Source organism: Marmota marmota, unplaced genomic scaffold, assembly GCF_001458135.2.
Source record: "Marmota marmota marmota unplaced genomic scaffold, marMar, whole genome shotgun sequence".
In the NCBI taxonomy this organism is placed as follows: Eukaryota; Metazoa; Chordata; class Mammalia; order Rodentia; family Sciuridae; genus Marmota; species Marmota marmota.
Genome location: NW_026000240.1, coordinates 2396804 through 2424328, shown reverse-complemented (window position 1 = coordinate 2424328; position 27525 = coordinate 2396804). Strand labels below are relative to the sequence as shown.

The following is a 27525-nucleotide window of genomic DNA, read 5'->3' as shown; positions in this document are numbered from 1 at the left end:
TGCCTCCCTGGTGGAACAGCCCCAGAAGGATGCATTACCTTGGTTGTCTGTGTCTTGCAGGGATAAGAACTTTCTAGAACCTTCCACAGGCCTCTACTTTTGCCCTCCTTGCCTTAGGTTATAATGGAATCTTTACTTGTCTTTCTCATTACACTATGAGCTCCTATGGGAAGAGCATAGTTCTGTATCTTTCAATAAAGCTGGGCCTCAGAAAATATCAACTGAAAAATATACAAAAGCAAATATCATTTTATTAAAAAAAAATCTTCTCAATCACAGATTCACCTTTTTTTTTTGCACAGACCCAACCAAGGATTATCATTTTTCAGCCTGCTCTGAAGACTTCCTGGTGAGAAAGTAAACGCTTCAAGAAAACTGCCTACCAAAGACTCAGAAACCCAAATCATTCCCCCAGAGGAGCATCTACTATAGAATGGGGGCACCCTGATCCAGGTCACTAGAATATGCCTTATCAATTCTCCCCTTCCAGAAGAGGATTGTTACCTTTAAACTAGGGCAGTATAGGGCTTGGTTTTTCTCAATATGACTGGTTAAAATTTATCTCTCTCTCTCTCTGTCTCTGTGTGTGTGTGTGTGTATGTGTGTATTCCCCACCCACCACCCTTTGTTGTGGGAGTTCTGGGGATTGAATCCAGGGCCTTGCAAATGCTAGGCAAATGCTCTATCACTGATAAATACATGTTTATAGTGAAAATACGACAATAATCAATCCAATTCAGAATCCACTGTGAGCACAGCAGGTCAGCAACAAGTTTATTATTGGGCTGGCAAGGTGACAGGGTAGGGCATGGCAGTGCTTGGACCAACTTTCCTTGAGTTTCCCTCCATTGGTTTCCGCAATCAAATGTCCCTTCTGGTATTTGCAGTAGCTCGTCATGGATGGTTGCTTTGTATTAACGAGGGGAGAGGTGGGAAGGGGAGCAGGAAAGCAAAGCAAAAGAAGTAACCTGGAATACACACAGCCTCGCTTAAAAGCCTCCTCCCAGGAACTCGGGGCAGTTCTCCTGATCTGTCTTAGTCATTTTCTCAATACTGATGTTATTAGAGGTCAGGATACTTTTTAGATAGGTCACAGTTTCTTGGGGGAGATACGGGTTTCTTCCCAAGATCCAAACATGATCCAAATGAAAAAGCCAGATGATGGTGGTACAGGAGTACACGAGGGCATAGTTCTCATAGTCGGTAGCCAGGACCCAGTACGGTGCTGATGGCATCACTGAGAACCAGAAGAAGGCACAATCAGGATGGACCAGGGTGAGAGAAACCTCATCTCCAGAATGGGTCTCTGGGGATCCATTTCTTTAAGTCAGTGGATAGTAACTACTTTCAGTTAAGGGAATCATATGCAGGCTTTGAAAGATACTAAGCTCACTTTCCCCTGCCCTTCTCTGGATTCAGACATGCAGGTGGTCATAACTTTAAAGGCTCCCCAGTGGTTCTAATGTGCAGGCAGAATTAAGAACTGTTGTTATGGCCATTCTCTCCAGTAGCAGGGGTGAACAAGGTATTTGGGTGGACCCCTTGGACCAACAGGCTGCACTTAGCACCAATATACATGGAGGTACCACTTAGCTGAGCAGAGTCAAGAATCTCAGGCCAAGAATCCCCAGGCTCTGAGTCTGTACCACCCAACTTCCTCTCAGCCTGCCTAAGGGAGGAGGTGCAGGCTGACATTTTTGTTTTTTTCTTCTAGTATAAGGTTCACAAATCCTTCTATTCCTAAGAATATAGTAAGCCAATTGATAACATATTCTGAGCTTTTCCTCTCAAAATACCTATAAAGATTCATTGATCAACATCTGTAAGTGTTGGAACCTAGATGAACAGGGTCCTTAAGAGGAAAGATGGAGGATTTATCCTCTCCATCTAGATCTAGAAACTCCCTCTGTGAACTTGACCTCCACAGTCAAGGTCCAAGCCAAAAAACCCCACATAACTCAGCTTTGGAATGCAGTCAAGTGGGAGAAAGCTGTGGCTGACCTCATAAGCATAAAAGGTTTGGACACACATGCAGTCAGGGGTGATTCACTTTCCTGAGTTCCAAGCATCCCGGCTTCTCCACTCAAAAATAATTCTTATTTGCCAGATCAAAACCAGAACTCGGCACTTGTGAATGACCTGAGAAGCTGCGGGTTGAAGGAGGTGCTGTGTAGTGGATAGAGTTTGTCCGGGTGTCAAGAACACAGCAAGTTATCAGGAAAAAAAGAGAGCTGGCCAGAGGACCAGCTTTCTGTTTATAAATTTGGCAACAGAAGGATGTTTGGAAAAAGCCTCCATGGGAGCTCGGACTGAGTGTTGTTTCTTTCTAGCACTGTTGGTGCCCTGCCTGCCTGCCTGCCTCACTCACCCAGAGAGAGTTATGTTCATCTAACCTTTACCGTGAGGGTCAAGCACTCTGCACATTCCCGGCTGGACCAAGTGCGTCAGCACTGATTGATTTTGGAAAAACAGGCCACCCACCTCTTCCAGCACAGCATCCTGTCCCACCTGCACACACTGTGTCATGGACATTCTGTCTTCCTCTTACAGGGTTGAGAGCTCAAGAATAAATTTGCCCAGATCTCTCTTCTCAGCACAAGAAACTTCCACATTTCTTTCTGTTAGATAACTCTGACACTCTCCTGTTGCTTGAGGGTGTTGCAATGCACTCAAGGGCCTCCTTAGCCCTCTCTCCCATTCCGTGTGCTCTCTCCCCCTCTAGGCTTCTGTATCCAGGCATCTCTCACACCATTCCCTTCCAACCTTTCCCATAATCTCTCATATACCCCACAAGGCCTGTGCAAACATCTAACCTCTCCAGCCAGAATCAATCTTGTCCTTTGCATCTTCCCTGGTCCGTAGCTCCTGCCCCAGGTTTCTTCATGAGGATTGTATGCATGAGAATAAACCTTTATCCCCATCTCCCATCACTTTCCCAATCATGTCATGGGAAAAACTCTCAACTGAGAGTTGGAGACTCTACCTCTAATTAGTTCAGTGTCTGCCCACATCACTCAGCCCTCTTCCCTGCAACTTCTTCCTTTGTAAAAGTGAGGAGAGGAATGAAAATGTACACAGCCCTTGGCAGTTTCTGGAGCCTGCACAATCCGGTTTCTTTTCATGGCATTGGGCGGTCCGCAAACCCGTCCCCCCCTTTAATACATGTGAAGTTATTTGCTCCTAATTGTGTGTGGGAAGAAATGTTTTCTCCTCCCAGCATTCCTTTCTTGGTCTATAAATAAGGATTTCCTCTCTGCCCCACTCTAGGGACTTGGCTGGTATGGAGGGGAGGGTTGGCAAGGGTGGGGAGTGATAATGACTTCTTTTACAGAGAAATGGATACTTACACTGGTGACTTCGGTGTCAGTTCTATAGGTAGAAAGAAGGGCCCCCAAGTATTTTCAGCTTTGGAAAACCTTTAAGTCTGAGCTGAATTCTCCGGGGTATCCACATCAGCAACAATATTGACATCTGGCATTTGCTCTGCAGTCTGTGTCCGTTCCCCAGTTAGCTCAGAACTCAGAGGGCAGAGCCTGTGATTCAGTATCTCTGAGAGTCCCAACAATGTGACTAGAAAGGGACAGAGCCAGGACTCAAAATAGCCTTCACTCTTGCAGTCCCTTGCCTCCAGGCTTTGGGTATGCTACTTGTTCTGCTAACAACTACTAATTTGGAGACCTCAGTTTTTTTCTGAGAAACAAGACTAGATTGGGTCTCCTACTGCTCACACCCTATTATTTTTTCCATTTGCGCCTTATCTACTGGAACACTGACCATAGTTTTACAGAAATCTCCAGAATACTTGTCACTATCCACACTGGAATGTACTTTTTGTCTGCATTGCATCCCAGTGCCTACTCTCAGTGCTACTATCTACTTATAGCATATAGTAGGTGCTCAAGAAATTATTATCTATCCAATCCGTATGGATGACACTTGAATGTGACCAGAGTATTCCAACCCAGGGCTCTAGCCTTCAATTTGCATATCTCCTGTCCCTGAACCTTTCTGAGAGAAGTGGATACTTACACTGGGAAAACTTAACTCCTAGTTTTGCCGGCTCTGTGAGGTTGTACACGGTGGCTTCACCTTCAATTTGATTTACAGTTCCATCATATCTGCAATGAGTTGAAGGAAGGAAGGAAGGAAGGAAAGAAAGGAAGACAGAAAGAAAGAGAGAGAGAGAGAGAGAAGAGAAAGAAAGAAAGAAAGAACAGACAACTCATTAAAATCCAAAAATCAACAAAAGGCAAGATCTGTGCTATTACGGACCATGGTGGCCAACATGGTGCTTTCTGGTGTGAGAGGCTCTCAGAGGTGGCTAGATCCTGGCAATTTTCCTGCCCTTTCCTTTGTGACTATCTGAGACCCAGTGATGGCAGACAGTGGTAGAGTGATAAGAAGCGACAGTGGAAATGCTCTGGGACTGGATAATGTGTTAGGACCTCTCAATTCTTTTGGACTGTCTGTCATTTGCCTTTCAGGCCATTTCCTCTCCCAGGTTCCAAAGAGAACCTGAGTATAAGAGAACGGAAACACAAATCAAGAGACCCATCATACAAAGAAGATTCACTTCTTTACAAATGAGGAACTTGATCACTGAAAATAATGCAAAAGGGGAGGGAGTCTGAGTTCCAAGAGCTTTTCTCTCCTTGGGCCTCAGTGATGTCATGTGACACTATCCCATCAGGGGGCCTGAAACCCCATCCACTTTAGCAAGTGTCAGAGTGAGTGGGACCTGATGCTAAGGGCAGTAAAGCATGTTGCCAGGAGATACTGACTCACCAGGGTGATTCTCAGGTAAGCCCAGATCTCAGAGACTCTAAATTGAAGAAATGCACATCTTACAATTGATGCCACCTGATGCTTATAATTGGCAATGTCATTTTTTTCTTATTGGTATATAAAATGGTGGCATATCTTAAAAGCGATGGCCTTAGAGTGAATGAAATAGTTTCACCCTTATGAAGGGACCTGTTCCATTTCTGGATAACTCCCAATGGCCTATGAATGAAGCTGGGGGGAGACGGGGGGGACAGAAAAGGGAAGGTGCTCAGGCATCAGGGATCTGGTAGAGCAGCTGCCCCTCCATCCATCCTTGAGGAAGGCAGGCAGACTAAAAACAGAGCAGTTGTATGTGTTAAAAAACTAGTAGATTAGGGGCTGGGGTTGTGGCTCAACAGTAGAGCGCTGGCCTAGCCCCTATGAGGCACTGGGTTCGATCCTCAGCACCACATAAAAATAAATAAATAAAATAAAGGTATTGTGTCCAACTACAAGTAAAAAAAATGTATATTAAAAAAAAAAACGCTAGTAGGTTACTGAGATGGTTAATGGGGATGGATGTCATAGAGATCAGGCAACAAGTGGCAGGCAAGGGAGGTTGGGACATGTACTCTGATATTCCTGCAGTATTGTCTGCCTGTCACCACATGGGGCCAGAGACCATACCCTGCTCTCTCACCTGGAACTCAGGTAGCTGGGGAACATGGTCTCCTTATATCTGTGGATGGTAACTTAGCAGCATACCAGGCCCTTCCCAGTCTGCTCCTGTTACCTTCATTTGCGTTTTGCTCCAGAACAGTTTCAAAAACATGGGTCTTTGATAACAAACTCACAGCTCAATCATGGGGAGATGCGTTGCTATTTTCTTAGGATGTAGCGGCAGTCTCATCATGAGACATAGTGTTTATCAAATGATTGCTACATGCCCCATACTGTTCTAAGAGCTTTATGGGTGCCACATCATTTAATGCTCAAATAGCCCCATGGAGGTAGGTGCTATTATTATTGCCTGGAGAACAACCCTAACTAATCCCAGATCACATACTAAGTGGAAGAACCAGGATTTGAAACCAGACAGCTAAATCCCGAAGCCTGAATTCTTCATCTTCCAATGCTGTGCCAACTGTTTTGGCTTTCAGAGTCCTTGATACTGGCTGAGACCCTCTGCCATGGCTACCCACATTTTGCAGCCCTCTTAGAAGGAGAAATTGTACCAATTTCCTGAACTAAAAACTTTGCTCCATGGGTTCTGTGTCTTAAACAGGTGTAACCCTAGAGGCGAAGCAACCTAATACTCAGGATGCAGATGAAGAGGACTCCAGGCCAACTCCAGAAGAAAGGCAAGGGAAGCTCATGGGTTTGGGATACATGTCATTGACTGACTCTTGGTCTTAAAATGGGCCAAAATATGTATGTATTTATTTATTTTTTAAGAGAGAATTTTCTTTTAATATTTATTTTTTAGTTCTCGGCGGACACAGCATCTTTGTTTGTATGTGGTGCTGAGGATCGAACCCGGGCCACACGCATGCCAGGAGAGCGCACTACCGCTTGAGCCACATCCCCAGCCCGGGCCAAAATATTTAAAGTGAGGTCTTAACAACTTTGGGGCCTGCTATAGTTTGGGAAAGTGTCCCGCAAAGGTCCATGTGTTAGCCAGGCGCAGTGGCGCACACCTGAAATCCAGCAGCTCGGAGGCTGAGGCAGGAGGATCAAGAGTTCAAAGGCAGCCTCAGCAACAGCAAGATGCTAAGCAACTCAGTGAGACCCTGTCTCTAAATAAAATACAAAATAGGGCTGGGATGTGGCTCAGTGGTCGAGTGCCCCTGAGGTTCAATTCCCCTACCATCAAAAAAAAAAAAAAAAAAAGGTCCATGTGTTAGAGGCTTGGTCCTCAGGGTGGCACTATTGAGAGGTGGTGGAACCTTTAGGAGGTGGGGCCTAGTGGGAGATCCTTAGGTTATTGGACGCATGCCCTTAAAGGGGACTATGGGACCCTGGTCTCTTCCTGTTTTTCTTTTTTGCTTCCTGACTTCTGAGGTGAATAGTTCACCCTGTCACACATTCCCTCCATGATGCGTCACTCTCACCAGAGGCCCAAAGAATGGGGCCACTTAGATCTTGGACTGGAACCTACAGAACCATGAGCCAAAATAATTTTTTATTTTTATAAGTCAATTTCCTTAGCAATTGCATTATGGTGAGGGACAGGTGACTTATACAGGGCCATAAAACTCCTGTGAGGTCTCTGGGCATCTGTACCCCAAGTCCCATAGGAGGGCTCTGAGATGAGATAGAGTTTTCTTTGTGGCCCTCAAGATCCCTATTTTCTTTCTCTGGTTTATGCAGGTCAGGGAGTGACAGCTGGGTCATGGCTCACAGGAAGGTTAATAGAGGCTCCAATGACCACAGAAAGCCTTTGTGAGCCGGGCTGGGTTATAGTAGTTTTCTTGGAGGTGAAACATTTCTCAGATCTTCTAGAGAACAGAAGGACAGCCCTTCACTTCCAGCTCTTCTTTCATCTGTGTCTTGTGTTCTCTTCCCCATTTCATTTCTCCTGGTTCAAATCTGTTTCATCACTTATCAGCTGTGTGGCCCTTGGACAAGTTACTTTACCTCTCTGCACCTAAGTTTCCTCATTCATAAAAAAGAGGCTAATAATAGGACCTATTTCAGAGTTGTTATGGGAATCAAATGAATATATATTCATTTGCAAGCAGACATACACACGTGCTGTATGTACACATGCACAGAATAGTGCCTTGCACATAAGGGAGTTTTCTAATAGGCCAAGCTGCCTAGAGATGGGATGAACTGTGACAGAAGGCAATGAGCGGGCACTTTCCAGAAGTATCTGAGCAAAGCTGGGTGCCCTGTGAGTAGTCTGGTAAAGAAAAGGTTTTTCTCTTGCTTTCAAGATCAGACAGGTGGTCCCAATATCCTTTGTTATCAGAATTTCTACTTTGCTACAAGGGCAGGGATGCTGACATTTGGGTTACTCCTGAGTCCCTAGTGCCTCTTCTAGTGTCTGGCATCCAACAGATGCCCAGCAAGTGGTTAAGGAAAGGAATGAGTGTATTCTAGTCCTAACTGTCCCTGTGTGGCCCCAGAGATGGTCCCTTCTCCCCACATCCAACTGCATGAGCACTGGCCACTCCAGAACAGTGTCCTGGCCTGGCACCATCACTCACCTCAACTCCTGGTTTAGCACTTTGATTTTTCCGGTTTCCATTAGCGAGTAGTTGGCTTGGATGCACTTTCCCTTCTCAAAGCTCACTGGGATCTTCTCAATTTCATACCATCTTCCAAGATACTGCAGAGACAACAAGCAGAGCAAAACCCTGTGGCTCTCTGGAGACCTGCGAGCTCTTCCCCATTGTTGCCTTCAGAAGCAAAGCCCTTTCCTGGGGGAAACCAGGAAAAATGGGCTGCATTGTTCCCAGCACCAATTGAGCAAGATATTGATTCAAATGGGAACAAGCGCATCGGATGTGTGGACTCTGGTTGAATACTACATTCTATTCCTAAAGGGCTCTTTATTTAGATATGTTCTCAGTGTCTGTCCTATTTGGCCAAAATCTGAGTGAAATTTTAAACTCTATAAAAGGGTTTGGTCTGGATGGTGGACTCATCTTATGATTCTCCAAGGCATCTTTGAATTTTGTGCAAAGGCAGAAGTGTTGGTTGTGAAACACGAACACTCCAGAGTTGGCTCCTCTTTCCTCGCATGACCCTGAACAGGAGGTTGGTCACAAAGCCTCTGGCAATGCTCAGGATTTGTAAGACATGAATCCTCTTCAGGTACAACATGTTGACTTTAAGGAAGCCCCTGTGCCCAAGAGGGGAGGGGGGACAAGACACTCTTATGCTTTCAGGCCTATCTTGTATAGAGACTGTACTAATTTATAACCTCTGCAGAGAGCCGTTTGGCACTATCTAGCAAAACTAAAAATACACATACTCTTTGGCCCAGCAATGTCACTTCTGGGAATACATCTACTATTTAAAAAAAAATGATGCATGTATAAGGTTATTCATTGCAGTACCATTTGTAACAATAAAAGACAAGCACAGTCTAAGAGTATTAGTAAGGGACTGGATGAATGAGTGGTGGGGCATCTGTCCTATGGAATTTTATGATCCTCTTTTAAAAGAGTGATATGGAATGATCTCTACTCTTTTAATTTAAAAAGAACCAGGTACAAAATTATGGGCATGTTCAACTACTTTTTGTATAAAAACAAGGGAGAAAGCTTATTATGTTGGCTTTCTGTTGCTGCTATAATAAATTACAATAAGCTTCAAACACAGATTTATTATCTTATAGTTTTGTAAGCCAGAAGTCAGACCCTAGTCTCACTGGCTAAATCAAAATGTTGGCAACATTCCCCTCTGGAGGTTCCAAGAAGAAGGGTTTCCTTGTCTTTTCCAGGGTATAGAGGCTGCCTGCACTTCTTGGCTTGGAACCCCCTTCATCCATTTTCAAAGCCAGCTAAAGCAGGTCAAATCCTTCCCATGGCTTTTCTAACTCTTATTCCTTCATCAAACTTCTCTCTGACCATGGCTCAGTAAAAACAAAAACAAAAAGAAAACAAAACAACAACAAAACTGTAATAATCAAGACTAGGTGGATACTGGCATAAATACAGACATATAGATCAACAGAATAGAATTGAGAGTCCAGAAATAAAGTCTCTGCTTCTAAGGAGTTAAGTAGTTAGATTGGCTCCACCTGGATATCCAGGCTAATCTGGCCATCTCAAAGTCATTATTTAGTCACATCTGCAATCCCTTTCTCCATGAAAGTAACATACACACAGGTTTCAGGGATTAGGGCACAGACATCTTTGGAAGCCATTATTCTGTCTATTATAGTTTTACATGTATTTTTTTTTTTTGGTTTGCATATACATTATCTGCAAAAAGATAATACACAGTTTTTACTGGTTGCTCTTGGAAAGGGAAACCAAGGCACAAAGGCAGAAGAGAAACTTTGTTGTATGCCCTTTAGGACTTTAAAAATTTTGAACCAGGTGCATATATTTACCTAGTCAAAATATTCATTGAAATTATTTTAGAAATTTAAGAATGTATTAACAAAATTAGAGAGATGCACTAACCTTCAAAAAGTCAGAACATGAAAAGAGAGCATCCTGCAAACAGGTAGCACTATTGCTTCCGTCACATGGCTCTCTGCTCAAATATATGCCCACATTTATTACCATAAATTTCCCATTCATTTATTAAACCACAACTTTCAATTAAAGTCACTGAACCTAACAATCATTTAAAGAATTAATGAATAAGGTCAACTGGTTTCCTGGGCATTCTCATTTTTTTTTGTACATTTATAATAGTTGTATTATTGTTCAAGTGAATTTAGTGCTCCACAATTAAAACTAAGGAAGCATGATTCTCCAAAAAAGAAGTTCAGAGATGAGAAATTGATTTCCATGTTGGGCTTGCATAATTTCATACTATTTCTGTGAAGTCCTTTTAATCTTTTGGGAGTTTTTCTATAAATAAGGAGTTTTCAATATTTAGAAAGAATCCCCAAAAGAAAGAAAGAAGTAAAACTCTGTTTACAGTTGACATTCTTGTATAGAAAAATCCTAAGGACTCTTTAAAAAATAAACTTTTCAACTAATGAGTTCAGCAAGGTTAAAAAGATAAAAAATCAATTTATCAAAATCAGATGTATTTATATGTTTGCCATGAATAATTTTCAAATGAAATTACAAAAATTTCACTTAAAATAGCATCAAAAAATAAAATATTTAAGTACAAATTTACCCAAAGATATACAAAACATATACTCTGAAAACTATAAAATATTGTTAAATCAAAGTTTAAGTAAATGGAAATATAGTCTATGTTTATGAATCAAAATATTTAATATTGTTAAGATAGAAATACTCGTAAATTGTTCTTTAATATCTATACAATCTCTATGGCTTCTCTGCATAAATTGATAAACTAATCCTAAAATTTACATTAAAAATGCCAGGAATACAGAATAGTCCTAAAAGTAAAATTGGAGGCCTCATACATTCTGATTCTAAAACTTACTACAATGCTATAACAGCTGGGCATGATGGTGCACATCTGAAATCCCAGCAACTTTGGAAACTGAGACAGGAGGCCACAAGTTTGAGGACAGCTTTGGCAACTTAGAGACACTGTCTCAAAATAAAAATAAAAAAGGGATAGAGAGATACAGTGCTTTGGGTTAAATTTCCAGTGTTAAAGAAACAAAAACAAAAACAAAACACAACAACAGCAAAACTACAGTAATCAAGACTGGGTTGTACTGGCATAAATACAGACATATAGATCAATAGAATAGAATTGTGAGTCCAGAAATAAACACTTGCATATACAGTCAAGTGTCTTTCAATAAGGATACCAGGAATAGTCAATAGGGGAAATAATAGTCTTTTCAATAAACCATGCTGGGACAACTGTAATTCTACATGCAAAAGAACAAAGTTGGACCTTACATCTCACTACATACAAAATTTAACTGAAAAAGAATCAAAGACTTAAATGTAAGATTAAACTATAAAATGCTCCAAACAAAATATCAGAGTAAATCTTGGGCTAGACTGTGAATTTTTAGGTATTATACCAAAACCAAAAGCAACAAAAGAAGAAAGTAGATAGATCGGCTTCATCAATACACAAACCTTTGTGTTTCAAAGGTTCAATAAAGTGAAAATTTTTCAATAAAGTGAAAAATTGCACAGAATGGGAGAAAATATTTGCAAATCATACATCTGATAATAGTAAAAAGGTAGAAAAAACTCAAAAGATGAACAGATAAATAAAACATGTTATAATCCATATACTGCATATTATTTTGCAATAAAAGAAATGGATTACTGATACATGCTGAAACATGGATGAACCTTGAAAACGTGTTAAGAAATCAGTCACAAAAGTCTATATAGTGTATGATTCCATTTATGTGCAACGTCCAGAAGAGGCAAATTCACAGAGACAGAAAGTAGATTATTTGTTGCCTGGGGCTGGAAGGGCTGGGGAGAAAGGGAACGTGACCATTAATGGGTTTGGGGTGTTTGGTGGGGAATGATGAAAACATTCTAAAATTGGTTATAATGATGACTGGGCAATTGTGAATGTAATAAAAACTACTAAAGTGAAAAAATGCTTTTAACAAGTGAACAATGTGTTTGAACTAATCTCAACAAAATCTTTTAACAATTCTGTTTCCGTTCTCAAAGGACTTTTGTAAATATAGATCAATTATAAATATCAGAGTGTCTCAAAATTTTTATCCCCAAATTAAAATGTAACTCAGATTTCCCGGATCTTTCTGTAAAGCTTCTTTCTAGTCTGCCAGGGTTTCATGAACAAAGAGATCAGCCCTTAAAATATTAGTGGAGCAAATCCATCCCCCCCCACCCCCGGCCTACCTCACCTGTGGGAGCTTTGTCAGTCCTGTTGATGGTGCAGCTGCCCAACCCCCTCAGGCTTCAAGCTCTTCTCTCACCTCCATCTAACCCTCCCTCATAGGTCCCAATACACTGAGGTGCCCATGACTGATGGTGACTTTAGCATTATTCATACTAAGTGTGTAGCTTGTAGGGGATGGTACCAGGGATTGAACCTAGGAGCTCTCAACCACTGAGCCATATCCCCAGCCCATTTTTATATTTTATTTAGACACAGGGTCTTACTAAGTTGCTTAGGGCCTCACTAAGTTGCTGAGGCTGACTTTTTGAAACTGTGATCCTCCTACGCTAGCTGCCTCTCTCTGCTGCTCTTTCTGCCCCCATCCCAGGAAGAGAGACCATTTATGGGGGAGCTGGTTATATTAATATCTTTTCAGTGCATGTAACAAGAAAGCCCCTTGGGGAGTTCTGGTCTTTCCTGGGCCCTGTTTGAGTAATGCTTGGGTTTCCTACCCTATGGAAAGTCAACTTTTGAAACCTATTTGTATTTGTCAGCTATGTTGCCTGGGAGGGAGCATCTCTGTAGAACAGGAATAACAGTACTTAGCACCATAGTCAATGCTCCACCCATATCCTCCCAGCCCCACAAGGCAGGTTCTCTTCAGCTGCCTTGGACAACTCACACACATGGCCAGCCCCCGCTTGATACCTTACGTCTCTCTATCCCAGAGGGCCTGACTAGTGCCATGGGAGCTCCTACAGCCTGCTGGCATCCATCCATGGGACAAATCAAGATGCATTCTGTTGATTTGCTCAGAGGGTCGCCAGCAAAACGGAAACCCTGTTGTTCACCCTTTATTGCTTCTCTGCCATCTGAGATCACTTTCCCACATGCTCCCTTGTGATTCCTGGAATCATGGGTCAAAACTCCCTGTCCCCTGTCCTAGTTTCAAAAGTTGGCTATGGGGAAACCCAAAATAAGTTAAGTACTTGTTCCAAACCTTGCTGTGGAGATTGAAGCAGAATAATACAACTGAACCTTGTAGGATGCTTCTTATTCAAACAAGACAGAGCAGACCAAATGGGAGGTTAGCCTTTTACCACACCTTAGTTACGTCAAAGTATTCCTGCACCGGAGGAGTCGGGCATTTCCCAAGATGGAACGTTTGTCCCTTGGCCGCAGAGAAGAGACCCAGAAGTGCAGAAAGCAGCAACAGCATCTTGGCCATCTTGGGGCTGGTGGCTGCAGAGGGAGCCTGGAGTTGGGGGAAAGAGAGCAGCTGTAGCCTCCAGGGAGGCACAAGGGCAGGGGCTGGTCCCTCAGGAGGCAGCCCTCCTCCTCCTCCACCTCCTGAGCCTGCATCCTTCAGGGGCAGCCTCTCGATTGTTCACAGCTGAGACCTTCTGCCTGCGTCATGGACCTCCACGCACACACCTCCTGCCTGTCTGAGAGTGTACTGGGATTGATTTGCACCCCACCCCCACCTCATTGTGCGTTTCCAAGGTGGGCAGAATGTCTGATTCTCTTTAGAATTATCCCTAGGACCTCAAAGTGTCAGGCCCAGTAGGTACTTGTTGAATGAAGGTCTAGGGCAGGGGGAGATAAGCAAAGGGGGAGATTGAAGCCTTTGAACCACCTGTGGAAGCAAAAACCAAAACAACATAACCATGTACAACATTAGGTGTCCTATGAGATTCATAAGGGAAATGCCACCTGATCCCCATGACCCCTGCTTTTTCCAATCTTTTTTTTTTTTTTTTTGTACTGGGGATTGAATTCAGGGGCACTTAACTATTGAGCCCCATCCCCAGCTCTTTTTTGTTTTTTATTTAGAAACAGCTGTCACTGAGTTGCTTAGGCCTTGCTAATTTGCTGAGGCTGGCTTTGAATTTGCGATCCTCCTGCCTCAGCCTTGCGAGTGGCTAGGATCACAAGCATGAGCCACCACATCCAGTTTCTGCCCCAAGCTTACTGCGCTGCTCTGCCAACCCAAGAGGGGTCTGAAAATCTTAACAGGGAGCAGCTGTCAGGGACCCCAGGGCTGCTCTGACCTGGTTTAGATTCTGGCTTTGCCACCTACCAAGTATAATTGTGTCCAAATTATGCCTTAGTTTCTTTGCCTGTAAAGTAGGAATAATAATCATGCCTATCTTATAAAATTTTGTGGGAATTAAATGAGATAATATAGGGAGAGTACTCAAGACAATGTTTTATACAAAGTACATGCTCAATAAATGCTAGTTATGGAGAGTGGAAAAAGGATCCTATTACACTATAGTTTTAAAAAAATATTATGTTGAGTGTTTTTCATAGTTGATGGGCATCTAACCAAAGAAGGACTGTCAGCTGATGTGAAACCGTGCACCAAGCATTTCTACCAAAGGATCTTCTTGTGACAGAGGATGGCTTTGGAAAGCAGGAGGAGCAGTGGCTCCCTGTGTGCAAGCTCTGGGCCTCTGGGGCTCGTCCCTGCTTCCTTCACTGGCTTGCTTTGGGTCTGTTCCCTTCCATGTGACTCCTTGCCTGTAGCTGCCATGAGCTATTTCCAGCTCTCTGCCTTTCTCCCTGTGAAGACGACTGAGTCAATGTAAGCAAAATGTTCTCAGATTTGAGCATTTAAAAGGATGTGTCATACAGGAATAATTATAACCACTTTATTATGAGTCTCTAAACCTCCAAATAACTTTAATAATCAATAGCTTTTCTTCTGGAGGCTTTTTGTTGCCTGGTTTTCAAAAGAACAGTTATGTAATGAGTGAAAGCTGCCAGCTGGGGTAGGATGGGAGGGGTGGCTGCTGAGGCTCCCTGGAGCAAGCCTGCGGCAGGACCACTTCCCTTGGTCTTTGAGGCTCCATTTCCCATCAGCTCCTACTACTGTGTAAATAACACCTGTCTTCTAACCTTCTGGAAGATGGAAAGAGTGTTTGTAGAAAGCTGGCCGAAACGCACAAATATTTGCATCCATTTTCAAGAGATTCTTGGAAACTCAGGAGCTCTACCAGAAGCTCAAGCTAGGGAACTTGCCCGGAACAACATTTCTATAATATGTACTTTCTATAAGGTCCCCCAAACTGGACAGGGCCTACCCTTTCCTTGCCAGATGTACAGATGGGGAAGCTGAGGACCAGAAGGGGGCAGAACTGGGACATGGTCCCGTGTCTAACTCTCCACCTGCAGGACCTGAACCATGCTCTCTCTTGCCTACCTCCTTGGGCTTGCTTGCCTCTGTGACCTGGAGAGTGTCACTTCACCATGCAACTGTGACAAAATTCAGTTTCCTGTCTTACTGTGACAAATGTCTTATTACAAAAAGTTCTCTTGTGGGCTGAAACATACTCTTGAGCTCTGTAGGAGGATTTCAGAAAGAGGATAACTCCCCTTGATCTCAAATCTCTTCCAAAGACTCCTTTTGGTTGCAGGAGCTTTGCTCCTGTGATTAAAACTTCTCGAGGGAGGAAGGGTTGATAGCATCCACCATGTTTTTCCATGTTCCTTCCATACTGATTCTCTAACACTGACCATATTGGTAACAAATATGCATGATCTTGGGTAAAACACAGATTATTTGTGACATGTTATGTTTTTGGATCTTCTTCTGATACACACAGGAAGATTATCCTAATGAGAACTTTAATTCTAAAAATATGTATAATTGGAGATGAAAACTCTGGCACTTGCCTGTAATCCAGCAATTTGGGAGGCTGAGGCAGGGGGATTATAAGTTATAGGCAACTTAGCGAGACATTATCTCAAAATAAAAAGGACTTGGGATGTAGGTCAGTAGTAAAGAGCCATGGGGTTTAATCCCCAATACCAAAACAAATAAATAAATTTAAATATTAATATAAATTAAATAATTTAAAAGTAATTCTTCTAAGGTTTCCGGGCATCCATCCTGGGTCAGGTACTGACTGTGGAAGAATTGCTGCTCACATTCACCAAACATCTTCCTGGGAAACCTGGCCTCAGTGGGTGAGCCTGTTCTGCACTGAATCTCTGTACCCTATCATCTGGAAGCAACTTGGGCTGACATTCTCCTTGTACCCCATGAGGTCAATTTGCCTGGTAAATTATAGAGCCAGAATTTAAGCTCCAGTCTCCTAAGAGCACCCAAGTGTCATTCTGGACATAGCCCTAATCTCAAGGAACTGCAGAACATTAAGGACAAGAGTTTGAGATTTCATATGATAAAATAAACTATGTTTCTGCAGGTAAATAAGTCTTTAAAACTCATTTAGCTTAGTATCCAACAAGAACTGCATCTTTTCAACAAAATATTTTTGTACCCTATTGCTAAATGCAGTTTTTCCTCAAAAATTAATTTCCATTGTCTCATTTCATAGAGGAGGGCACAGGGAAAGGGAAGACTTTGGTATATGAGTTGACCCTGAGCTTGGTCTTCTCATAGGCCAGTTGCTTAGCACATTTGAACCTTCATTTTCTCACCTGAAAAGTGGCACTAATTTTACCTACCTTGTAAGTTTGAGGAAAAATGAAATCAAGTCTGTAAAGGTACTGCACAAGATCTTGGTCAGAGTTAGTTATACTTTATAGCTGAAAAGGGGCAATGGAAAGTCAAGCCTGTTTCTATTTTAAGCATCATTTATCATAAGTGAAAATTAAAGCTATCGTACATACCTTTTTTAAAAAAATCAAGACGAAGGCAGTTTCCACATGCAGAATCACCCAAACTGAGGTGCCTGTCTTTGTGACTGGCTTCCACCCGTTATTTTATAAGCTTCCATTGATGTTGACTCGTCATGCATGCCACACCCCCTACAGTTCAGGAAGGCTGGCCTAAAAGCTTAGCTCTGTATGAAACACAAAGATGGGACCTTGTGTTCAGCCCCTCCCCCAATTTCCTTCACAGCTGCTCCCTGAAGAAGAAACAATGAGATATTTTGTGTTTGTGTGTGTGTGTGTGTGTGTGTGCATGAGAGAGCATTTTCATTCAAAACATCTTTTTGGCTTTGTGGATTTTTTAATTTATTTTTTTTTTCAGTTCAGAATGCACTTTTAGCTCTGGCAAGATGAGTAGTAATATGCTTTCAAACATCTGGTATTTATTTTTCATTTTTGTGTAAATGAAAAATCAACAATCCCATTTCCTGAAATGGAGCAGGGACTCCACCCCATGTAGTCCCTGGACTGGAATGTGGCTCAGGTAACAGAGCCAGGTTATGAATCACCAAATCACCATCAGCTTACTATGTGAAACACGGCAGGTTCCTACTTGTCCGGGCCTCAGTCTCCTGAGAAATGGAAGTGTAAGGGACATACAGGTTCTGACACAAGTGGGGCTAAAGTCGAGTACAGTCAGGGTGTCCTCTCTGTGCACTGTATGACCCTTTCAGCTTTATTCTAGGCAGCCAGATATTGTCTGGGGTAGAGAGTGGGATGTGGACTTAGACCCAAGGAAACTTTCAGTTTGTGACATCTTACAGAGCACAGAAGATACCAAAGAATAGTAGATTTGGAAATTGGATGAGTGGAGGGTGTTTCACTTCTATCTTAGGGATCTTGCAGTGCAGACTGCCAAACGATGAATTCCACTGGCATAGAGAACGTTCAGCTTGACTTATAGAGCTTAGCTGCTAACTATTCAGACTCAGATACCTGCCGGATCTTCAGCCACTCAACTGGAATCTTCCTACACAGCTGCAGTTGAAATATCAGGAAGCTGCCCCAGACCCACATCTGGGCCTAACATGCATATCTCCCATGCACCCAGGGAGGTGCGTGCTCTGTAAGGACCTCTCCTTTCCTGGGCACCTATGATTTCATAGAGATCCAGAGCCAAAGAGCATCACGCGGACAATTCATGCTGTGAGCGGCCCCTGGGTGGGCAGGCAGGGAGGAAGTGCTCACCAGGAAACCAGAGCCTACTCAGATCCCCTGAGACCTTGGGGACCAGGCAGTTCCTAGTCTCCTCTGCATGGTGTTTTAGCCAACGAGGATCTGTCCTACTTTGTCCTGTTTCCATTTTGGTGCCTTGACAGGTCATCATTATTTATAGCAAGGAACTGACTCTGTGAGGATCTCAATTAGAGGCCTCTTCCCTGAGAGCAATGGGAAGAACACAGGTCTGTGGACCAGGACATGGAGGTCCTAGACCCAGCTGTGGTCTCACCTCACCATTGTAACACACTCCCCTGCCAAGATCAAAGTGGCAGCCACCTTCTTGCCACTTTACTATGCTGTGACTGGGATGTGGCAGTGGCATAGGAGGAAGGCAGGACCCCAAGCAGGGCAGTGGGTCAGACAGGAAGTGAGGGGAGGGCCTGACTAGCTGGACACCACAGAGCACTTGGATCCCTACAGTGTCCGGAGCCCTGGCTGCTCTACTTCCCACATCAGCAGCTCTCAACAGGGCCTGTGGGCCTCCTGGAAACTACCAGGACTTGCTAGGTTCCCATTTCTTTTCCTCTTGTGCCCTTGTCATGGGGAAGGAGAGCCCAGAGTGAGTGTGTGTGGGGTGATGAGGAAGGAGGGAGGAGCTGGTGGGAGGTGTGTTCTGCTTTGCAGCTGTGGCCCCAGGCCCTGCAGCCTCAGGACCAGGAAGGGACCACACTCCCTGGTGAAGAGCTTCTGCTGCTGACTTCAGAGGAAGCTGTTTATCTGGATCAGAAAATGCCAAACACAGATTCTCTTTTCTGCATTAGGCTACTCTGGTGGGAATAATAAGGGTTGAGCAACCCAGAGTGTGATTATCAAACTACATTATGATCACAAAGGAGCAGCTGTGAGGAAGCCAAGAGGCACAGATGCCCCAAGGCAGGATTTGGAGGTTTTGCAAATTCCAAACAGTTTTCCCCATGAACTGTAGTAACCCACCACCAGGCAGAAGAGGTGCACTCCAACTCCAAGTGCATCCTGTCCTCAGAGCTTGTTTTGACACATGAAGAATTTCATCCATGTGTTATTTATGTGATCCACCCCATGAGCTTGCCCAGCACTCGATCTAGTGGACCCTAGGTGAATAGGATGGTCAGTGTCTCTGGCACAAATGACTGCTTTAAAAAGGGAATGTTCCATGATTCCAGGGAGAAGTTTATTTGTAAGATCCCATTAGTCTGATGCTTTTACTAGAATGAAGCCTTAGTGGTGGTGGTGGTGGTGGTGGTGGTGTGTGTGTGTGTGTGTGTGTGTGTTTTGGGGTGCTGCTGGTGATCTAAGAGCTGAAGCCCTTGGACTCCAGGAGAAAAGCAGCCTTGGGTGATGAGCCTGTTGTCATGTGATTGGAACCAGCCTTGGAGTTCAGTGAAAGCTCTGAGCCTTGTGGAGAGGGAAGGGGGAAGCTCCTGATGCTCCTGGACAGGCTGTTCTGGGGGAGGAGGAGGTGAGCCCTTCAAGCATGTGAAAGCAGAGGTGGGACTGAGACACATGCACACAGTGGTGGTGGGCTTCCTCCCGTGCATGAATCTACTGCTCCTCCCGACTTCTGCCTGTCAGGCTGCCTTCCCTAACTCCTGTATCTCCTCTTGTGCATGCCCTACCGAGGGTGGCCTTGGTGCTCAGTACCTACTGTTGCCCAGAAATAAGCGACACAAAGAGTCAGTTAGCAATCCACACACCAAGCCTCTCCTATCAGAAGGCTCTAGAATTTGCTTGGTGGTACGCACACAGCTTAGGGTAAAATGAGGAAGAAAGCTGGGAAAAGAGGAGAAGCAGAGGAAGAACAGAGTTGTGATTTGGGGTCAGAAGTGAGCTTGAATCTTGTTGAGCCCACTTCCCTGTTTTGGAGAACCTCTCCTCCATATTCTTAAAAATTTGCTCGGTCCCTATGACTCAGGAGGGACTGACTCTTTCCCCACGCTGTGAGAGAAGAAGACCTTTGAGGTAGCCTAGATTTTAAAACAAAATTCAGGTTTTCAAGTTTGTGAGCAATTGAATGAAATTTATGACCCTGGACCTTATAAACAGAGCAACCGTCCCCACTGCGGCCACTGTAGTGAGGCCCCAGTGCAGCAAACATTCTGGGCTCTTTCCTTGGGATGTTCTTTACCTCAGAATACCGAGGAGTTCCTGTTGCTGCTGGGCCCTGCTCTTGCTGTGCTCCTGCCTCAGGACTCATCCCAGCTCCCTTCCTTCCTGCAAGTCCAAGCTCCGATGTCACACACAGTTCCTTAAATGGCCTTCCTGACCTTTCAAAAAATAGCAACCTGGTCACATTACTTTGCCTGCTTCATTACATCCGCATTATATTTCTACCTGAAAGTTACAATTCTTTCTTTGTATGTTTTCTTATTACTGTGTTTTCCCACTAAAGAAGCTCTGAGTGCAACGGCTCCCTGCTGTGTCCCGGCTGGAGCTCCAAGTGGTTTAATAAGTATTTGTAAATTGAATGCACATTAACAAAGATTTTCATGGGTATTCTAAGATACACAAAAAGAACTAGAGATAACATTCTGGATGTTTCTGTGTGAATTGATTTTCTGGGAATTTACTAGCCTGTAAATTTCTGTCTTTTCATCCAAATATCATTTGTCTCTAAGAATTGTGGGTTATTGAACACGTGATCAGCCTTCTTTAGTTCCACAGAAAAAGTACTTCCCTCAGCTTTGTCAAAAGACAAAATCACAATAAATTCAAAGATATTCACAGCTTCTATCTGCAATTCTAGAGTTCTGTTTTATAGAACAAGTGTGTCAATGAGCTGAGCAGAAGAGGGCGGCTTTATAGACAGAAAAGGGCTGAGGAAAGCAGAAACACAACAAAAAGCAGAGTGGTTGTTTCAAAGTAACTTTCCTTGTAAAAGTTGAAGGTGAAGGGATTTCCTTATCATGCCAGCTAATACTGGCCTGTTTTGGGAATTTGATAGCTTGTGTCTCTCTCTCTCTCTCCTGATTTCTTGGAAAGTTAGATAAACAACTTAGTTCAGCTTGGTGACCTGAACCTTTTGCATGAACGTTGTGCTGTGGTTGAGGCTCAGGCTCAGGATACAGATTCAAGATCCTGACAGGTGGAAAAAGACGTAAGACACAGTCGAGATAGGAGTTAACCTTTATTTTGGGGGGCAATAGCTCTTAGACATCCCCTAGTTCCAGCTTCAGCCCTCAGCCATTTCCATTATGCCCCAAGCCAGTTCCATTTAGTCCCCAGTGAGTTCCATTTAGTCCTCTTTTTATATATATAGTCCAAAGAAAGAAGGCACACTGCCAACGTGTTACATCAGTGGGCGCATGCTCCCAAGCAAATATTTATAACTTGAGTACATATTACTGACTCAGAGTGTTTCTGACCTTGGTTACACAAACCATAACATAGCTGATTCATGGCCTTGGCTACATACTAAAAACATAGCATAAAACATAACATAGCCCGCCAAATATAATATAGATTGCCAAATAAAACATAGTTTGCTGGAAGCCTCAGCAAGGGAGCCTAACTGTAGCCATTTGGGGTCTTCCCCCCAAATCCACCCTTTTAGGATTACTCACTCTATGATCTATGCATCTGAAGTCTTCTGCAATGATCCCTTAGGGAGGAGAGCAGAGCCCTGAATCCACAGGCCACAACAATACAAGTACAACAACATACAACCAAAAGACAAGTCCTTTCACCTAAGATTACTAAAAAAAACAGTGCTAGTTTCATCCCATATTGAGATGGCAATCAAAGTCTTTTCCAGCCATGTCCATTTGTTCAGGGACATGGTCTGAATTTGCCTGGCAATCCAGCAGCAGAACTCACAGGCACTTTGGTACAAATCCAGCAGGAAGAGGTGTTTGCTACTCTGGCGCTGGTATGCACCCAGTTTACAATGATATAAGAGAGGACATAGAAACAAAAGGAGAAAGCAGTTACAGGCACTAATACAGGTAAATCACATCCACCTGGGAGAATACAGCTTCCATTGAATCTCTAACTGAGTTGCCCATTACTGTTCATACTGACCTGCAAAATGAGTCCCTTGGTCACTCTCTATTGTGATGGGTTAGCCATCCACACTGTCAACACTGTCAGGGTGCTGAATGTAGTATGCTGATTCTCTTGACCACCAGGCCAGGCACACAAGCCTGTAGCTGTATCCCCTGCCTTCAGGTGGCCCCTTCTGACCTTGGTAAAGGGCCAATGTAGTTAACTTTCCATTGTGTCAAAGGTTACATCTCCGCATTAACTGGCCATCCATGGCTCCAAGGCATTGGCAATGTGGACACTCCTGAGCACAAACCACACATGCCTAGCAACCCTCCACCAGGGCATCCTACACTGAAGGCAGGCCCCACTGTTTGACCACATTCCACAGTCTTCATACCTCCATGCCGGACCTGCATGCCGTAGGCAGCAATGCACCCCGCTGCCAAGTCTGTGGGAGGCACCTGCTCTAAACAATGAATCCTTGCCATAGCATCTGCTTCATCATTCCCTGGGCTAGTCAGGGGGTCATGGCCATTGATACGCTGTGGTCACCTATTCCTGGTGGCTTAGCTCCCAGGGCTCTTGCCACAGAGTTTGCCCGCAATAGATAGCACAACCGTCAGTACATATCACTGTGGGGATGTTTCATTTGCTATCATCATCTAGACAGTGTGCAGCTCAGCTCACAGGCTACTATGTCCTGCACCAGTAACAAATTAGACAGTGTCTGTTTCTAGCTCCACAGCCACTGCCATTCACAGAGGCAGTTGTCCATGGCTGGAGTTATCAGTGTAACAGACACTGGACAGTATAGGTGCCTTACCTCCAACATATGGGCTTGATTCAGGTTCAATTATGTTCACCTACATAGGTTATGGGCCTAGCACCTCCTGAAGTCTCTTGGTCCCTCCTGGCTCCTAGCACATCTTAGTCCCAAGATTGTGCATGATCAGTAACATGTAGCACATGGGGAATCTTGCCTCTGTCGGCTCCTGGTACCTTTAAATCTCTCAGGCATAACAACTAAGGGCTCTCTAGGCCTCTGTCCAAATTATTTTCCCAAGTCTATCAACTCTGCTCTACAGGCAGATCATGCCTGGTTACCTGGGCTGGCCCTTCCAGTGGCTGCCCATCAAGCCACCAGCTGCTGCCATTTCATTTTCTGCATACCACTGTCTGGACTTGCAGGAGTTATTCTTCCTCCTCCTCAGACACCATCAGTGCCATAGAGGAGGCCGAGGGGTATTTTCAAGGTATGGAGATCCTCCTTCAGCAACCATACTCTGGCTCTTGAGTCCTCTTTATCTTGTAACTCCCTCATCTTGGCAGTTTCTGGTAAAGTTGCATTAGTTTTTGCTCTCAAAGCTACAAGGAACATTTATCTCACAGCCCCAGGGGCTGTGTGTGCAGCTCCTCAGGCAGTTTCTCCATCTCATCTCTACCTCCACCGCTGTGGGCCAGCCCCTGGGCTCCACTGCTCAGTTCATAGTCTACCAAGTCCATGTTCACTGCAGGGCAATCAGAAATATCTATGCTCACAGGGAACCCTTCCACTATATCCCAACTCTACAAAGGAGTCCATGCTAATAGGGTGTTGGCAACCAAGTGCTACATGCCATAGGCCCCTTCTGTCCACTGGAATGATGGATCTCTCACCTGTGGAACATTCTATTGACTACACTGGGGGTCATCCTGAGGGGTGAGGCTCAGGCCCAGAAAGCAGATTCAAGATCCTGGCAGGTAGAAGAAGATGCAAGACACAGTTGTGATAGGAGTCAGCCTTTATTGGGGGTGTTGGGGGTAGCCCATAGCCATCCCCTAGCTCCAGCCAGTTCCATTATGCCCCAAGCCAGTTCCATTTAATCCCATTTTTTTATACAGTCCAAAGAAGGAAGGCACACCATCAAGGGATTACATTAGTGAGTGCATGCTTACCAGCAAATGTTTACGACCTTGAGTATATACACTGACTCAGAGTGTTTCTGAGCCTGGTTACACACTAACCATAACATAGCTGGTTCATGGCTACATAATAAAAACATAACAAAAAAAACATAACATAGCCTGCCAGAAGCTTCAGCAAGAGAGCCTAACTATAACTATTTGGGGCCTGCCCCAACAATGAGTAACTCTATTTTGGTACTGTCTGTTGAGCCCAGTAGTTAGGCTCTCAGTCTGAACCAAGGCCTCTTAGAAATTTTATTTAACAACTCCAAATAGTTTTCAACAAAGCGATGCTGCTAAAGTTTCCAAAAATAAAATCTGCTCATCTTTCTGTGTGTTTATCTTATCCCTCAGAGTGTCAGCATTTGTGGAGTGTATATACTAGACTAGTGTAACCAAGTCCCCATAATGAAATAATTGATGTATTTTTTTTGAAGAGGCTTGATCCATTCTTCCTAAAGTTTAAAAAACAGAGCACTTTTTTTTAACTCAAAAGAAAATCTGAACAAAGCTTCTAGCTTTATCAAAGATTATAGAAGTTGTTTAACTAAACACTAAATTCATAGACCCCTGCTAACTTTCCTTAGATAATGCTTCTGGTGCCTGATCACCTTGGGAACAACTGTGTTTTTTCTTTTTCTTTTTTTAGAAGGGATTTTGAGATAACCTTGCCCAGCTCAAACTGGCTGAAGCCTCTGACTCCTTCACTTGGGCCTGCATTAATGTCAAGTGGTCAACCTTTTGACATCAAAGGGCCCCAAACTCCACCCTCAGATCAAGTTAACTTTCTCTGGACATGCATCTACTAACAGTGGTGACCCCCATAGGAACAGAGGTCCTTAGGATTAAAAGATAAAAACTCTCAGGGGAAATAAGACAGCCAAGGTAGCTCTCTCACTAAGAATTAGGAACTAAAAAGCAAACCAATCTTAAAGGCCTTAAACTAAGATAACACACTAGGAGACAGGAGGTTAGGAAGTCAGCTCAGCCTTCAAAGACTATGTGGTCAGTGGAGACACCAAGAGGCCAGAGCCAAGAGAAACAAGATCATTAAAATTAAACCCACCAAGGAAGGGCAATGATCTACCTTGTTCCAAATCCCAGTTAGGAACTTTCCCATATGATAAGGAGCAAATTCCAGGTGGAGAGGGCGCCTGTGTGGAACAGTCACTAAAGTAAACTATACCTTTACCTCATTAGCATATTACAATGCACAACCCCAGGTAGAGACTTAAAATGGTAAAAAGACTTGCAACAAGGAAGAGGTAGGATGAAGAAGAGTGCAGGTGTTAACTAAAATTCCTCCTCTACATGTGATAACACCAGGAAACCAAGTTCCTGTCTTCCCTGTAAAGTCCTTAAAAGCTGTATACCTTTACCCTTTTTTTGAGCCAGCCTGACACCCTGGGTCTGTGCTGCTTCCCTTCTGTTCCAGCAAGAAGTCCAATAAAGAGTGTTGTTGCGTGCAGTTGTGCCTTATTCTGATTCTTCTGATGGAGACAAGAACTCATTTAGTCAGTGATACTGAAGATCCATGAGCTTTGTTTATGCATGTGTACACTGCTGATCACTTTACCCCTCCCCCCCACCTCAGACCACGCTCATTCTTCATTCCACAAATACCCCAAATACTACACTCAGGGAGGTAGATTTGGGTCTGGGGGCTCCTCTTCCTCACATTGGGTGACTCTCTTCTGTAAAACTTGTCACTTTAAGGTTGGCAAACTGAATAGCGGGAAAAGGAGCCAGGTTTAGTGACATTAGGAATCACAGCATGAGAAAAATCATATCTTTCTAGGTATCGGTTTAATTTTTCTTGTAACTGTTGGTAAATGGTATCATTTGAGGGATATCCTCTCTTCACATGTTTCTGGAACTAAGTTACAAGTAACATAAACAAATAGAAGTTGTTACAGAGCTGGGGGCTTCCTAAAAACTGAGGCAATGTGAAGACCCCCTCTTCAATCCTGATTCTTGTGATCAAGTGAGAAAAATTTCAGACACATCACTCAGAGTACCGGAATGAGTTTATTGAACAGATAGGAAAAGGGAAAGGGGACACTCTCACGGGAGAGAGTGGGTCCTCTCAGAGTGGAGAGGGATGATGTACTCCAATTTTATGGGGGAATCCCATAAAGGTTTCCAGAGAGTCCTGCCCAGATCCACCTCTTGACTTTGAACTGACAGCAGGGTGACATCAGACTTTCAAGTCCCCACTGTCATGGCAACTCTAGGTTACTTTGGCCCATGCTGACTGGTTCTTATTGAATTATTACAGATTTTATGGTTAGGAGGATCTATCCTTATCTCCCAGAGTTTCAGGATCTGGTCACAAAACTCTCCTGGGTTCCTCCCATCAACATTATCTTGGGCTTGCATTTCTTCTGCAGTTAACAGGTAGTTCGCTAAGGAATGTGACATATCCTGTCCACTTAAGCCAGGCAGGGCTGCAGGTAAATTTCTTCTTGGAAATGAAAGGATGTGGGGGTCGGCACAGTGGGCCCATAGACTTATAGACTTATTCTCTTAACCTTGTGTTACTACCATCTTCATCTGTCTGTCCCCTAATAGAGCTATGTTCTAAGCAAGTCTTTATTTTTAAATTCCACAATAGTAAACATTTGTTCTAAATGATTAAAACAATGAAGGACTCCTTTAGAAAATACCAAAATGTAGGACTCCTTCAGAAAGCATGAGTGCTTCATAATCCCCTACCTCAGCAAGAATCATTGTTGTGTTTGCATTTGTTTTTCTAGGTCTACTGTACAGATCCTAATATCCTAACAGCAATAATATCCAGTGTTCTGAACCTGTGCTTTGTAAATGTAACAGTGCATCTCTCTATATTAATACACATGGGTCTACCTCAGTCTTCTACCTGCTACAAAACCTAGCTTTTTTCCTGACATTACTTTTTTTTTTTTTTTTAGGAGACAGCCTATGGCTTTACAGGAAAACAGTTCTTTGGATGGGTGATCTTTCATCATATAGATGACTGCTTCGGTGCTTTCACTGTAAGAACTGCAGCGAAGATGAAATTATTTTGGTGAATTTTTTTTGTGGCAAATAATAGAGAACTATCTGATCTCTTAAAAAGAAAGACAGAAAAAAAAAATGCTCCCTAATGAAAACTTCTCTATTTCTTAATAAGTGGTTCTTTCAACTACCAGAGTTCTCTTGTATGTGTTTCTAAAGTGATTTTTCTTTTGTCAGTTAAAATAAAGGGGAGCTGGGCAAGGGGGCGCCCACTTGTAATCCCAGTAGCTCAGGAGGCTGAGGCAAGAGGATCCTGAGTTTAAAGCCAGCCTCAGCAACCTAGTGAAGCCCTAAGCAACTCAGTGAGACCCTCTCTCTAAATAAAATAAAAAAAAGGGCTGGGGATGTGGCTCAGTATTTAAGTGCAATCCCTGGTACCAAAATACATACATACATACATACATACATACATATATACATAAAAAATAAAAGGGGAACACAGTGGTACTTCTCATGTGAAATCTCACCCTGCAAGGTTTCCCA

The 27525-nt window shown here is 43.5% G+C and overlaps 1 protein-coding gene and 1 long non-coding RNA gene across 3 annotated transcripts; one reads left to right on the top strand and one right to left on the bottom strand.

The window, feature by feature from the left end:
* Nucleotides 1–735: 735 nt before the first annotated feature.
* Apod (apolipoprotein D) lies at nucleotides 736–16996 on the bottom strand. 2 transcript variants are annotated; one of them, XM_015486845.2, is made up of 5 exons: nucleotides 16840–16996; nucleotides 13307–13456; nucleotides 7977–8098; nucleotides 4030–4118; nucleotides 736–1237 (listed from the first exon to the last, which is right to left on the bottom strand). In XM_015486845.2, exons 2-5 carry the CDS (start codon nucleotides 13427–13429, stop codon nucleotides 990–992), a joined length of 582 nt encoding a protein of 193 aa, XP_015342331.1. In that variant the 5' UTR covers nucleotides 13430–13456; nucleotides 16840–16996; the 3' UTR covers nucleotides 736–989. The 2 variants fall into 2 exon arrangements, with proteins under 2 accessions (XP_015342331.1, XP_048649980.1); XM_048794023.1 differs by having other exon boundaries at nucleotides 13307–13462; nucleotides 16840–16934.
* LOC125613538 lies at nucleotides 14067–27177 on the top strand. Its single transcript, XR_007344073.1, has 2 exons — nucleotides 14067–14788; nucleotides 26937–27177. It is a non-coding gene; the product is annotated as an uncharacterized LOC125613538 (long non-coding RNA).
* The last annotated feature ends 348 nt before the right edge of the window (nucleotides 27178–27525 follow it).